This window comes from Mytilus californianus, unplaced genomic scaffold, assembly GCF_021869535.1.
Source record: "Mytilus californianus isolate M0D057914Y unplaced genomic scaffold, xbMytCali1.0.p SCAF_15, whole genome shotgun sequence".
Lineage (NCBI taxonomy): Eukaryota > Metazoa > Mollusca > Bivalvia > Mytilida > Mytilidae > Mytilus > Mytilus californianus.
Genome location: NW_026262637.1, coordinates 632,749 through 646,494, shown reverse-complemented (window position 1 = coordinate 646,494; position 13,746 = coordinate 632,749). Strand labels below are relative to the sequence as shown.

The window sequence follows — 13,746 nt, the reverse complement described above, 5'->3', positions numbered from 1 at the left end:
ATGTATTTAGATTTTGGATATTGGACCATAATAGGTGAATGTCCAATTTACAATTTTTAAGTTCTTAGACCACATTCATTCTGTGTCAGAAACCTATGCTGTGTCAAATATTTAATCACAATCCAAATTCAGAGCTGTATCAAGCTTGAATGTTGTGTCCATACTTGCCCCAACTGTTCAGGGTTCGACCTCTGCGGTCGTATCAAGCTGCGCCCTGCGGAGCATTTTATTAAAAGTAGGCAGGAATGCATCAAAGATGCTAGAACACTTGCAAAAGTTTAATGACATAAGTTTTGTATATTTCAGTGAAAGTTGTGTAGAGCAGACCAAATCATTCATAACTTCTGTTGTTGTGGGTAAAGATGTTGTACCAAGGTATTTATTTATTTTATATTCGACGTGTATACAACAGACATTAGTGTAATTTGAAATAATTTGTGATACAATGAAACATTACAAAAAAAATTGGCAAGAATCAATAATATACTGCAACTTGTCTTAAATTTTTGACTCTTGTATTTGGACATTTGTTGACCTTGAGATGTTTATTTTATATTTTGTTTGCTTTGTTGGACTACGATTGACACATACACCAAATCTCCTTTAATTCCTATACTGTGAATAGTCATAAATAATTTTAACTTTACAAATTGTAGGCCTGTCTAATGTTAACAAAATTATTGGTCCATTAGGTTATTGGTTTAAACAATTTTTACTGTATCAAATCTGTAAAAACCTGATACAATAAACTAGCCCCACCACACAACATATTATGTCATTTGTGGTTTGCTGACAGTGAATGTGGGACATTATAGACATATTTACTGTTCTTGCAGCAAAAAAAGCTTTCAAAACAGCAAATATATGTGTATCTTGTCCTAATCATGGTAAAGAAAATTTAAAAGAACAGGAAATATTTGTGTATCTTATCCTTATCAGGGAAAAAAAAACCATCCAACTCCTCAAATCTTCTGACAAACAAATACCCAAACAATAAAAAAACATCCAACTCCTCAAATCTTCTGACAAACAAATAACAAACAATAAAAAAAATATCCAACTCCTCAAAACTTCTGACAAACAAATACCCAAACAATAAAAAAAAACCCATCCAACTCCTCAAATCTTCTGACAAACAAATACCCAAACAATAAAAAAAAACATCCAACTCCTCAACTCTTCTGACAAACAAATACCCAAACAATAAAAAAAACCATCCAACTCCTCAAATCTTCTGACAAACGAATACACAAACAATGAAAAAAAAACATCCAACTCTTCAACTCTTCTGACAAACAAATACCCAAACAATAAAAAAAAACACCCAACTCCTCAACTCTTCTGACAAACAAATACCCAAACATTAAAAAAAAACCCATCCAACTCCTCAATTCTTCTGACAAACAAATACCCAAACAATAAAAAAAACCATTGAACTCCTTAAAACTTCTGACAAACAAATACCCAAACAATAAAAAAATCCATCCAACTCCTCAAATCTTCTGACAAACAAATACCCAAACAATAAAAAAAAAGCATCCAACTCCTCAAATCTTCTGACAAACAAATAACCAAACAATAAAAAAAAAACCCATCCAACTCCTCAAATCTTCTGACAAACAAATAACCAAACAATAAAAAAAACATCCAACTCCTCAACTCTTCTGACAAACAAATACCCAAACAATAAAAAAACATCCAACTCCTCAAATCTTCTGACAAACAAATAACCAAACAATAAAAAAAACATCCAACTCCTCAACTCTTCTGACAAACAAATACCCAAACAATAAAAAAACATCCAACTCCTCAAATCTTCTGACAAACAAATAACCAAACAATAAAAAAAACATCAAACTCCTCAAATCTTCTGACAAACAAATAACCAAACAATAAAAAAAACCATCCAACTACTCAAATCTTCTGACAAACAAATACCCAAACAATAAAAAAACCATCCAACTTCTTAAAACTTCGGACAAACAAATACCCAAACAATAAAAAAAACCCCATCCAACTTCTTAAAACTTCTGATAAACAAATCCCCAAACAATAAAAAAAAACCATCCAACTCCTCAACTCTTCTGATAAACAAATCCCCAAACAATAAAAAAAAAAACATCCAACTCCTCAACACTTCTGACAAACAAATACCCAACAATAAAAAAAACCCATCCAACTTCTTCAATCTTCTGACAAACAAATCCCCAAACAATAAAAAAAAAAATTCAACTCCTCAAATCTTCTGACAAACAAATACCAAAACAATAAAAAAAACATCCAACTCCTCAAATCTTCTGACAAACAAATACCCCAACAATAAAAAAACATCCAACTCCTCAAATCTTCTGACAAACTAATATCCAAACAATAAAAAAAAACATCCAACTCCTCAGATCTTCTGACAAACAAATACCCAAACAATAATAAAAACATCCGACTCCTCAAATCTTCTGACAAACAAATACCCAAACAATAAAAAAAAACGTCCAACTCCTCAAATCTCCTGACAAACAAATACCCAACAATAAAAATGAACACAAAAATGCCAAAATATTACACAACCAACTCCTCCCAGAAAGTAAATACAGGAACACAAAAAAGCCAAAATATTACACAACCAACTCCTCTCAGAAAGTAAATACATGAACACAAAAATGCCGAAATATTACACAACAAACTCCTCCCAGAAAGTAAATACATGAACACAAAAATGCCAAAATATAACACAACCAACTCCTCCCAGAAAGTAAATACAGGAACACAAAAAAGCCAAAATATTACACAACCAACTCCTCTCAGAAAGTAAATACATGAACACAAAAATGCCGAAATATTACACAACAAACTCCTCCCAGAAAGTAAATACATGAACACAAAAATGCCAAAATATTACACAACCAACTCCTCTCAGAAAGTAAATACATGAACACAAAAATGCCAAAATATTACACAACCAACTCCTCTCAGGAAGTAAATACATGAACACAAAAATGCCAAAATATTACACAACCAACTCCTCTCAGAAAGTAAATACATACACAAAAATGCCAAAATATTACACAACCAACTCCACCCAGAAAGTAAATACATGAACACAAAAATGCCAAAATATTACACAACCAACTCCTCTCAGAAAGTAAATACATGAACACAAAAATGCCAAAATATTACACAACCAACTCCTCTCAGAAAGTAAATACATGAACACAAAAATGCCAAAATATTACACAACCAACTCCTCCCTGAAAGTAAATACCTGAACACTAAAAAACCAAAATATTACAAAACCAACTCCTCCCAGAAAGTAAATACATGAACACTAAAAAACCAAAATATTACACAACAACCAACTACTCCCGGAGAGTAAATACACAAACACTAAAAAGCCAAAAATTACACAACAAACAACTCCTTCAAAAATGGAAATACATAAACAATTTAAAAAACACAATATTACACAATAACCTTTCTCCAAAAATACAAATGAATGTTTAATTAACAAAAACAAATAAGTGTCTGCCTTGGTGAAGCAAAATATGCAGTTAGGTTAAAGACAACATTAAAGTCTTTAGTTTGACCCGTTTAGGGTTGGAATCCAAGACCTCCCGTACTCCAGGCGAGCTCGCTACCACAAGAAGCTGTTGCGGTTACACTACTTGATGATTACTCCCCATTATAATCTTTGACTTGTATTTTATATTACAGAATAGGACTGTTCCAAATGGAAGTGCTGCGTACAGATTTAATCAATGTTATAAAGATGAGTAACAACTCAAAAGTATGTTCTTTAGAGTAGTAGACAATTTTGTTTAGAATAACATTAGTAATTAATGAACATAGAATGTAGATTAATATTAATGAGACTATAACAGTTGATAAAGGCTAGTGAAGAACTAATGGCAATCAAAAGTCCATATGACTTACAAAGAAAAAATTACAGTACAGTGAAAACTGTAGGACTTCTTAAAAGTATGAAGAACCACCCAGAAAAGTCCATAGGGTTAGTCAAGACAAATGTGCAGAAAAACCTCACAGAAAAGGTCACAATTGTACAGATAAACCACACTGAAAAGGCTAATCAAAACAAATACACAGACAGTTTAATATCAAATACAAGAAATGATATGTGATGTTGTTGACAAAACTTGCCCAATTTCCAGAAAGCTGAAGGTCATGTGATATTTCTAACCTGGTTATTAGTAACCTAGTATTATGTTTATAAAGATTAGAATGTTCCCCTTTCAACCAATCTGCTGAAATATATGTCATTGGTCAACCTCAAACCTTGTATTACAGTGGAAGATCATAATGAAAGGTATATGTTGTGGTTCCTCTGAAACAGATAAGATGAATCTAGAACAAGTACGACATGAAATAGAAAAACGAGATCTCCATGCTCATCCATCAGATGATGACATCACACTAGTAGCTCATACACCGCTGTATCCTCCCGGTAAAATTATACATGTGGTGAGGAGTCATCCTAAAAATAATGGGTAAGTATATGTTAGCAATTAACAAAAAATATTTTTTTGAAATAAAAATAACACTTTATAAATTTGTGCCCTAAGCACTTTTCTGGATTGACTTTAATCAGGAACTCCAAGGTTGTTTAACTATCTAAACATATAAACAGCTATATGATCAAAAAGGGCTTATAAGAATAACCAAATCATGACAACTGACATTTTATTTCATTAGCAATCATTTAAATTATTACAATTTTTATGCTAACATTTACATGCAGTATTGGGATAGACTTAGCCTTTCGCTGCTAACATTTACATGCAGTATTGGGATAGACTTAGCCTTTCGCTGCTAACATTTACATACTGTATTGGGATAGACTTAGCCTTTCGCTGCTAACATTTACATGCAGTATTGGGATAGACTTAGCCTTTCGCTGCTAACATTTACATGCAGTATTGGGATAGACTTAGCCTTTCGCTGCTAACATTTACATACAGTATTGGGATAGACTTAGCCTTTCGCTGCTAACATTTACATACAGTATTGGGATAGACTTAGCCTTTCGCTGCTAACATTTACATGCAGTATTGGGATAGACTTAGCCTTTCGCTGCTAACATTTACATGCAGTATTGGGATAGACTTAGCCTTTCGCTGCTAACATTTACATGCAGTATTGGGATAGACTTAGCCTTTCGCTGCTAACATTTACATACAGTATTGGGATAGACTTAGCCTTTCGCTGCTAACATTTACATACAGTATTGGGATAGACTTAGCCTTTTGCTGCTAACATTTACATGCAGTATTGGTTTACATTTTTTTTACCTAAATAAATTTATTAAACTTTCATGGAATGTTCACCTTTACTATGCGGGTCCCATTATTTGACAGGTTAGATGCTATTTCCTGTTTTGTGCCAGCCACAGCATTCCATAGTTCCAAAGTGTAGCTTGTCCGTTATCATTTCACAGAATATAATTCTGCAATAAGTGTAAGCTATTTTTCTATTTTGTTAAACATAAATAATCTAATAACAATAATGTAATAACTGAAGGGACAAAAATTCAGACCAAGACATGTTAGGAATTCGAAAGAAGGAATTTTTAATGGAGTGGGTTGAACCTTTTGCACTCACACATGAAGTAATGGGGATGAGAAGCTCAGAAAGGTTCCAAACATACAGAAATACATCTTCTGTAAGTATTTTCAGATTATGGAGGCGATGAAATTGCTACTTCTGGTTTGGGGACGATGTATAGTCAAGAATCGTATAAATTTGGAATTTTAGCATTTTGTTACCGCAATGACATTCCATAGACTACTGTAACAAGGAACTGTTTTCTTCCAATGGTATAACTCTGTGGGTAAAGACCACTCTGAGCAGGACACAAAAACCCAACCTTCTCATTGTTCTGAGGGTCAATAAGTACTTCACAAATCATCCAAAAACAAGGTTTTTCCAACGAGTATTCAACTTTTGGGATTTAATACTGTAAATTCAGAAATTATTGCGTGCATTTATTATTGCGATTTTTCAAGAATGGACAAAAATGCGAGATTAATTATTGCGTTATCATGACAATCTGCATACAGATATATGTAACAGACATCAGAATGCGAGTTCTTATTATTGCAATAGTCACCCAGTCGCATTATTCTCATTAATAAAAACCTCACAATAATTTCTGAATTTACAGTACCACCTACACACCCTAGGGGAGTCTTTATAATTTCTTGTATTTGCAGATCAAGACTGTGTTGTGGAAAGTTTCTGACTCTTTTTTTTTTGACAGTCCAAGGCCATGTTGGGGTAATAATGTCAACACATGTTTTTTTCTTCAAAGCTCTTGAGTTTTATTTACAGGTCAAGACTATGTTGTGGTATTAATGAGCCTGTCCACCATACTATCTGGGCTGACAACACAAGTTTGATCAAAGCTCTTGTTCTTTATTTAGAGATCAAGGTTATGTTGTGGTAATAATGAGCCTGTCCACCATACTATCTGGGCTGACAACACAAGTTTGATCAAAGATCTTGTTCTTTAATTACAGATCAAGGTTATGCTGTGGTAATAATGAGCCTGTCCACCATACTATCTGGGCTGACAACACAAGTTTGATCAAAGATCTTGTTCTTTATTTACAGATCAAGGTTATAATGTGGTAATAATGAGCCTGTTTACCAAGCTGTCTGGCCTGTCAACACAAGTTTTATCAAAGATCTTGTTCTTTATTTACAGGTCAAGTCTATGTTGTGGTAATAATGAGCCTGTATACCAAGCTATCTGGGCTGACAACACAAGTTTTGATGAAGTACTTGTATCCCCTACAATGATAAACGACCATATGCCTGATAATGTTATGGATGCATTGGAAAAGGTATAGATAAAAATCCAATTGTTTGCTGATAGTTATATCCTCTTTAGATAATTTTTCTGAAGGCCAATAGTACTTTTATGGTATTACTTGGTGGCTGTTGTTGTCTTGTGATCTTTAGTAGGATGCTCTTGCAACCTTTGACCTCTTTCTTCTAAACTGACAGAGCAAATCAAACCAAACTTGACATCTTTCAATAGTAGGATGCTCTGACAACCTTTGACCTCTTTATTCTAAACTGACGGAGAAAATCAATCAAACTTGACATCTATCTTTAGTAGGATGCTCTGACAACCTTTGACCTATTTTCCTAAACAAACAGAGCAAGTCAGACCAAACTTTACATCTATCTTTAGTAGGATGCTCTGACAACCTTTGACCTCTTTCTCCTAAATTGACAGTGCAAATCAGACCAAACTTGACATCTATCTTTAGTAGAAGAGAGGCAAAAGATACTGAAGGGACATTCAAACTCATAAGTCAAAAATAAACTGACAACACCATGGCTAAAAAAGAAAAAAGACCAACAGACAAACAATAGTACACAAAACACAACATAGAAAACTAAAGACTGAGCAACACGAACCCCACCAAAAACTGGGGGTGATCTCAGGTGCCCTGGAAGGGTAAGCAGATTCTGTTCCACATGTGGCACATGTAACTTTCTGTTTTCTTTGAAAGACTGAACATCCAAGTGTGTATTTGCAGACGCCTCTTATGGTAAAACTAACCAGTCACATAATATTTTACTAACACACTCAGATAAATTACATCAGGTACATAAAATCAATCATGCATAACAAATTTAAACCTGTGTACTGTAAGTAAAAAGGTAAATGATAATAATTATTTACATATATAAACAACTTTTCAAACATAATAAACAGGTTAAATTAATAGAATATGATGATAAAATGAATAAGTTAATTAATAGGACATAACATTTCCCCATCTTTGATGGTGTTTGCCCTCAAAGGAAATGCATATGATCAGAATAAAATGGGAGTAATGGATTTTCAGCAGGTTTTATGTATATTTGAACTTATTCAGTTCATAATACAAATTCAAGCACAAACATGAAATATGAATCAATAAAATATAAAGATAATAAAATATAAAGATGATAATAAGTCCCAAATTGTCAAATCTTCTTCCTGATAAGTGTCTCAAAATCTTCCAAAGGAACGTCAATTGTAATTCTTGATAGTTCATGGAGGTCTCCTTTGTTTTGTGGTAAATTCATTTCAGGACCAAATATCATTTGTCATGGCAACACTTCAGTTGTCTCATAAATGGGTCATCTGTATGCCCTCATGAGCATATTAAAATGTTCATGCCAATCTCATTGGTTTTCACAACAAAAGAGAGCCAACATATCTTCCTGTATCTCTGACCTTTGTTACTCTTGTATGTTTTGTTTTTTTTTAATTTTGGTTCATTTATATGTTTTTTCGGAGTTTAGTGTGATGTCCATTTTCGCTGAACTAGTACACATTTTTGTTTAGGAGTCTCTTGGTGCGGGATATTCTCGCTATGTTGAAGACCAATTGGTGGCCTTAGGCTGTTTTCAGCTCTTTGGTCGGGTTGTTCTCTCTTTGACACATTCCCCGTTTCCATTCTTAACTTTATCTTATTCAATCTTTCAACCATACCATTACTTTCTGGGTGCAATTGTGTGATTCTAGTCATATATACCCCAAGAATGTAACACATCTCTCTTAAGACCTGAGATTCATAATTAGTACTCTGGTCAGAGTATATTATTCCTGGGACACCAAACAAAACTACAAAATTCTTAATTAAAATATCAGCCACTGATATAGCCTCTTGATTCTTAAATAATCACCCATGACCAGAAAATAATTGTTACCACACTCAGTGTTTTGTAAAGGTCCAAGCACCAACTAGATAAGTTAGAAGAGGAGCCCTTACTTTTCTAGGTGCTCGTTTCTTTTGTGCAAATTTGCTGCCTATTTGGCACCAATGATACACATCTTGACGAATACCACACCAAAAGAAACAACTTTTTATTTTACTGTCTTTTTTGCAGTGCCAAGATGACCAGAAGTCGAAATTTCATGAAGTTTTTTTTAACACAAACTGTCTAATCAGTTTAAGGAGAACAAGTTGCCTTTCAAAACTACCACCATCAGATGATTCACATTTTCTGTACAAGACACCTGACCTTAAATAGAATACATCCCATCTTCCCCAATAAAATTAAAAATGAGAAGGTAGACAAGAAATATCTGACCACCTTGGTCTATTTCAAGCTTCTTTAAATTAGACAAATGTTTCAAGATCAGGATCTCTAAGTTGTTCTTTCCATATGGTGTTGAGCATTATGTTTCCATTATGTAATAAACTAAGAATAAGTTCACATTCAAATGGCTTCGCCTTGTTCTATGTTCTATGTCAAACTCATACTCTGAAAGAACTACCAACCACCTGACTAGTTGACCTTCAGGATTTTTAAAGTTTTTTAACTAGTGTAATGAGCTATGGTCTGTTCAAAGTGTAAATTTTCCACCATGTAAATAACTATTAAAATGGCGCACTGACAGTACTAAGGCAGGCAATTCTCTCCTTGTCACACAATAAGAGTGTTCAGCTCTACTTTAACTTTTACTAAAGTATCCAATTATACGCTCAGTGTCTTCTTGAATTTGGGATAGAACACCATCTATACCATAATTGCTTGCATCTATATCAAGTAACCCTCGCTTTGTTGAAACCCCAAAATTGGTGAAGAAACCAATTTATCTTTTAATATTTGAAATGACTGTTGGCACGACTCTGACCAGAAGAAAGGAGAATCTTTTTAAAGCATTTAAAGGTCTTGCAATATGGAAAAGCTTTTGTAAGAATTTCTGATATATGAGCATAAGCCTAACAAAACTTTGGAGTTCCATTGAATTATAAGGTTTAGGCCAATTTTCCACTGCACTTACTTTTTCAGGGTCTGTCAACACACCCTGACTTGATACTACCTGACCTGAAAGTTTTTCCTGTGTTTGAAATAAGTTGCATTAATCCAGGTTTAATTTCAAACTGGCATCCCTAATTCGTAAGAAAACTAATCACATATGTTGTAGTTTATCCTGAAAAGAGGAACCAAAGACAATTATGTCATCAAGATACACCAAACAGAGTTGGCATGTTAGACCAGATAAAATGGTTTTTGCAAGGCGTTCTGAAGTTGCTGTAGCATTGCATAAGCTAAATGACATTGTAACCTAGTGCCAGAACCCACCATCTGTAGTCATTTAAGCTGTTTTAGGTCGGTCTTTTTTCTTTACCCCTATCTTCCAGTACCCTTTTCTCATATCAATGGTTGAAAACAATTTTGCATTTGAGAGAGTTTTAAGGGTATCATCGATTCTTGGTAAAGGATGTGAATCTTTTACAGTCACGTCATTTAACCGCCTATAGTCAATGCAGCATCGAATTGATGTCTCTTTTTTCAACCAACAATATTGGGCTTGACTATAAACTCTGACTTGGTTTTATCACACCCATGTTTTTATTTCCTTCCTTACATCTGGACACTTTGCTAGTGGTATTCGTCGATGAGGAAGACGTATTTGGTTTGCTATTGACTGTTTCTATTTCATGTTATCATTGGTTTGTCCAATATGGGTCAAACATTTTGAAAATATATCTTGAAAGTCTGAAGGCAATTTTTGCAATTTACTTTTTTCTGAATTACTTAATTCTTTTTATGACTTTTCATACAATGAGTCCAGATGGTAGGGAATTTGTTGGTTCCTTTAGCGACAGAAGAACTGGATATTTGATAATTACTTCAAACTTTAATAATGATTTCGATAACTGCAGTGAATTACCCTGTTTAAAGAATACAGGTTAATCAGATACATTAAATACTCTTAATGGGATATGCGGTCAGTTTTCAAAAGTGTTCTTACCAAAAGCAAATGCATATTTTCAGTAAATATTTTCAATGGTTCAATTATCATTCACTCCAATTAAATAAATAATTAATAGGAATACCTGTTAAAATTGCTTCTGTATAAGGGTGAACTGTAGTTTTTTCTGCAATAACAATACAACAACTTTTATCCATACTTGAATGGAATCTTAGTTATGTTTTCTATTGTCAGACTAGAGTTTTTTATAGAAATATTGCACTTAGATAAAAAATCAAAACCAGTATCCCTTCATTTTAAATGTCAAACCAAACTTTATGTTCAAATGGCTTTTTCGAACAGATTGAATTCAACTTTATATTTACCAAAAAATGGAGTTGATTCTCCGTTTGCCTTGACCAAATTTGTCTCTACCTTTTCCAGGTGTTCTATAATATAATTGGGTAAATGAGAAATGATATTTGTTCTCAAAATAGTAATGATTGCACCAGTATCAACCAACATAGTAACGGGTACATTACTAATTTTAATATGTAGGAAAAGTCCTTCCTCATTGGATAATAATGTTCTGGCTAATATTTCTTTGTGTAGATCTTTCTTGAAAATCCTTTGTCGTGTATTGACCATTGGACACGACACTTTCTAGTTTCCCCTAGTCTTTGACCAGCTAGCTTCTGCTTTGGGACCATCTTTCTTATCTTGTCCCTTTTCACTTTCATTATCTTGAAAGAATTTATTACATGGTCTATTGTTCTGTTTTATTTCCTTTGTGGTATTTATTTTGAGTGTTTTTGAAGTTATTTTTCTTTCCTTGTTATTTTTTGTTAGAATCTGAAATCTGACAGGTGGAATTAATGACTTTAAAAGAAGAATTTTCATCTTTTAATGTCTTTATAAAATTTTCAAAGAGAGAAGCTGATTGAGCATATGATTTCAATATACATGACATAATTATGATAATAAACATGATAAATTAATAGAAAATGATGATGATAAAATTTCCATGGTCATTATACACTCAGAGTTTATTATCAAGTACATTTTAACTTGAAAACATGTGCATTGTCAGATGTTACAATTGTTATGTTCATATGGCAATCACACCACATTTCCTTATTTTTACATAGCATACACTTTGGATTCACAAAAATCACACAGCCTTATATGTCGTATTTTTCTCATCAATTCGTTAGGTTACTGAAGAGGACCTTCAGAAACCATCAGGTTTACTGGCTGGATTCAATGTTTTTAGCAGTATAACTCTTCAACCTTTAACAGGAGTAATTAGTTGATTTCTCAGTTGGGGTTTTCTGTGACCAAGATAAAGAGATAAAGACTCAACAGAGCAGATTTAGGCACCTGACGCAGTCCAGACTCAACAGAGCAGATTTAGGCACCTGATGCAGTCCCACCATAAATCAGTAAACAATCAATTGTTTTAAAATGTTAATAAGGTCATCATATCCCCCGACACTCAAATCCTGAATCAATGCCTAATCAATGGGGGAAAAAATATTGTTTTTACAAGAAACATGTGCTAAATTTCCTTGATTTCGGATGCCATACAATTTACATTATTTGTTTTTCACCTAGTACTTCAATTACTATTATTATATAATAGAGTTGTATTGTCCTTAACATCTGTCTGTTAAGGATTATTCCTTGAGATTTATTCTCTTCACATTATAAGTTCAGGTGCACATTTTACAAATGTGGTATATGCATATAGGTTGATGTACGTCATGTTACTTTGCCCCAAAATGGTGGAAAATTACAAGCTTACCCTACATTATAGAAAAAAATGTATATCTTAGTACCAAAACACAACACACAGTCAAAAGGTTTTGTGTCTTGACTAATATAAATGTGGTTCCTGTCATATTAAGTTTAATGCTCAAAAATATTTTGAATTACCTCCCTTGATATGGTGACATTACAGTTTAGGCTACATAATTACAAATATTTTGTTTCTATAAAATTTAATTCTGATTAGAGGAACTGAAACAATTTATTTGCAGATCTAAATATAATTCAAACATTCTTTTTTAATATTTGCACATTTTTTGTCATTTCAACAAAATTAAATGACCTACTTCAAGTAAAATTAGTTCTCTATCATGTTAGGATTTACATGGATATTTGGTTGATTTTTCTACTCTTTATACAATTTCTTTCAGTTAAAGTGCTTAACGGCACCTTATAATGTAATGATATTGAATTCAAACATTGTGATAAGCCAACCAAAGAACCACTGGGTGTAATGATTATCAAAAAGTATAAATAGACTTACAAACACATGTGTAACTTTACATCAGCATATAGTAATTAAAAAAATGGAATTGTTATAAACAGAACTATTTCAGTAAGATATTAAAAACTATAATTATTTGAATGGTTTAAACAAACCAACAATATTGAAATGAATGGCAAACTTATGATTTCGAACATTGTGATAGGCCAACCAAAGAACCACTGGGAGTAATGATTATTAAAAAGTATAAAAAAAAACTTATAAACACATGTGTAATGTTAGTCGAGTTACTCGTGGTTCGTCTACAGGGTTTTTGTTTTATGTTGTTTGTTTTCATGTGTGTTTACTTTTTGGTCTTACATTAACTTGCCTTATATAACAGTTATTTAATTTTTATTTTCTAAATGTATCTAAAAGTTAAGATGAAAAATCAGCTAATTCATTTATATGATTTTAAGTTTAAAGCAACTATATGCACAGGATTTTTTTGTTAATACACAGTTTTGATTTAGAAGAAAAACGGACATGGTTAGAAAATACAAATAATAACACTATTACATGCACAATTCCATTTTAAAATTCATGTCATGGTGAGAAAATACATCAAATAACACCATTACAAACTCGATCCCAATTTAATATTCTTGTAAGTGTCTATAAATAAAACAAATCTATTCTATTTTTAGAAATTTACCTGTGATAATATAAACATCACAAAAAATACGTCACTTTTTGTGACGTTGATCCATTCATGTGA

The 13,746-nt window shown here is 32.8% G+C and overlaps 1 protein-coding gene across 5 annotated transcripts in view; it reads left to right on the top strand.

Moving 5' to 3' along the window:
• LOC127725164 (diacylglycerol lipase-alpha-like) overlaps positions 1-13,746 on the top strand; it is a 41,798-nt gene that overhangs the window by 24,184 nt on the left and 3,868 nt on the right. For all 5 annotated transcript variants that reach the window (XM_052231989.1, XM_052231993.1, XM_052231990.1 and 2 more), the window contains 4 exons: positions 307-375; positions 3,709-3,781; positions 4,300-4,499; positions 6,716-6,854. In XM_052231989.1, coding sequence (XP_052087949.1) covers positions 307-375; positions 3,709-3,781; positions 4,300-4,499; positions 6,716-6,854 — 481 coding nt within the window. The remainder of the gene's footprint in view (positions 1-306; positions 376-3,708; positions 3,782-4,299; positions 4,500-6,715; positions 6,855-13,746) is intronic.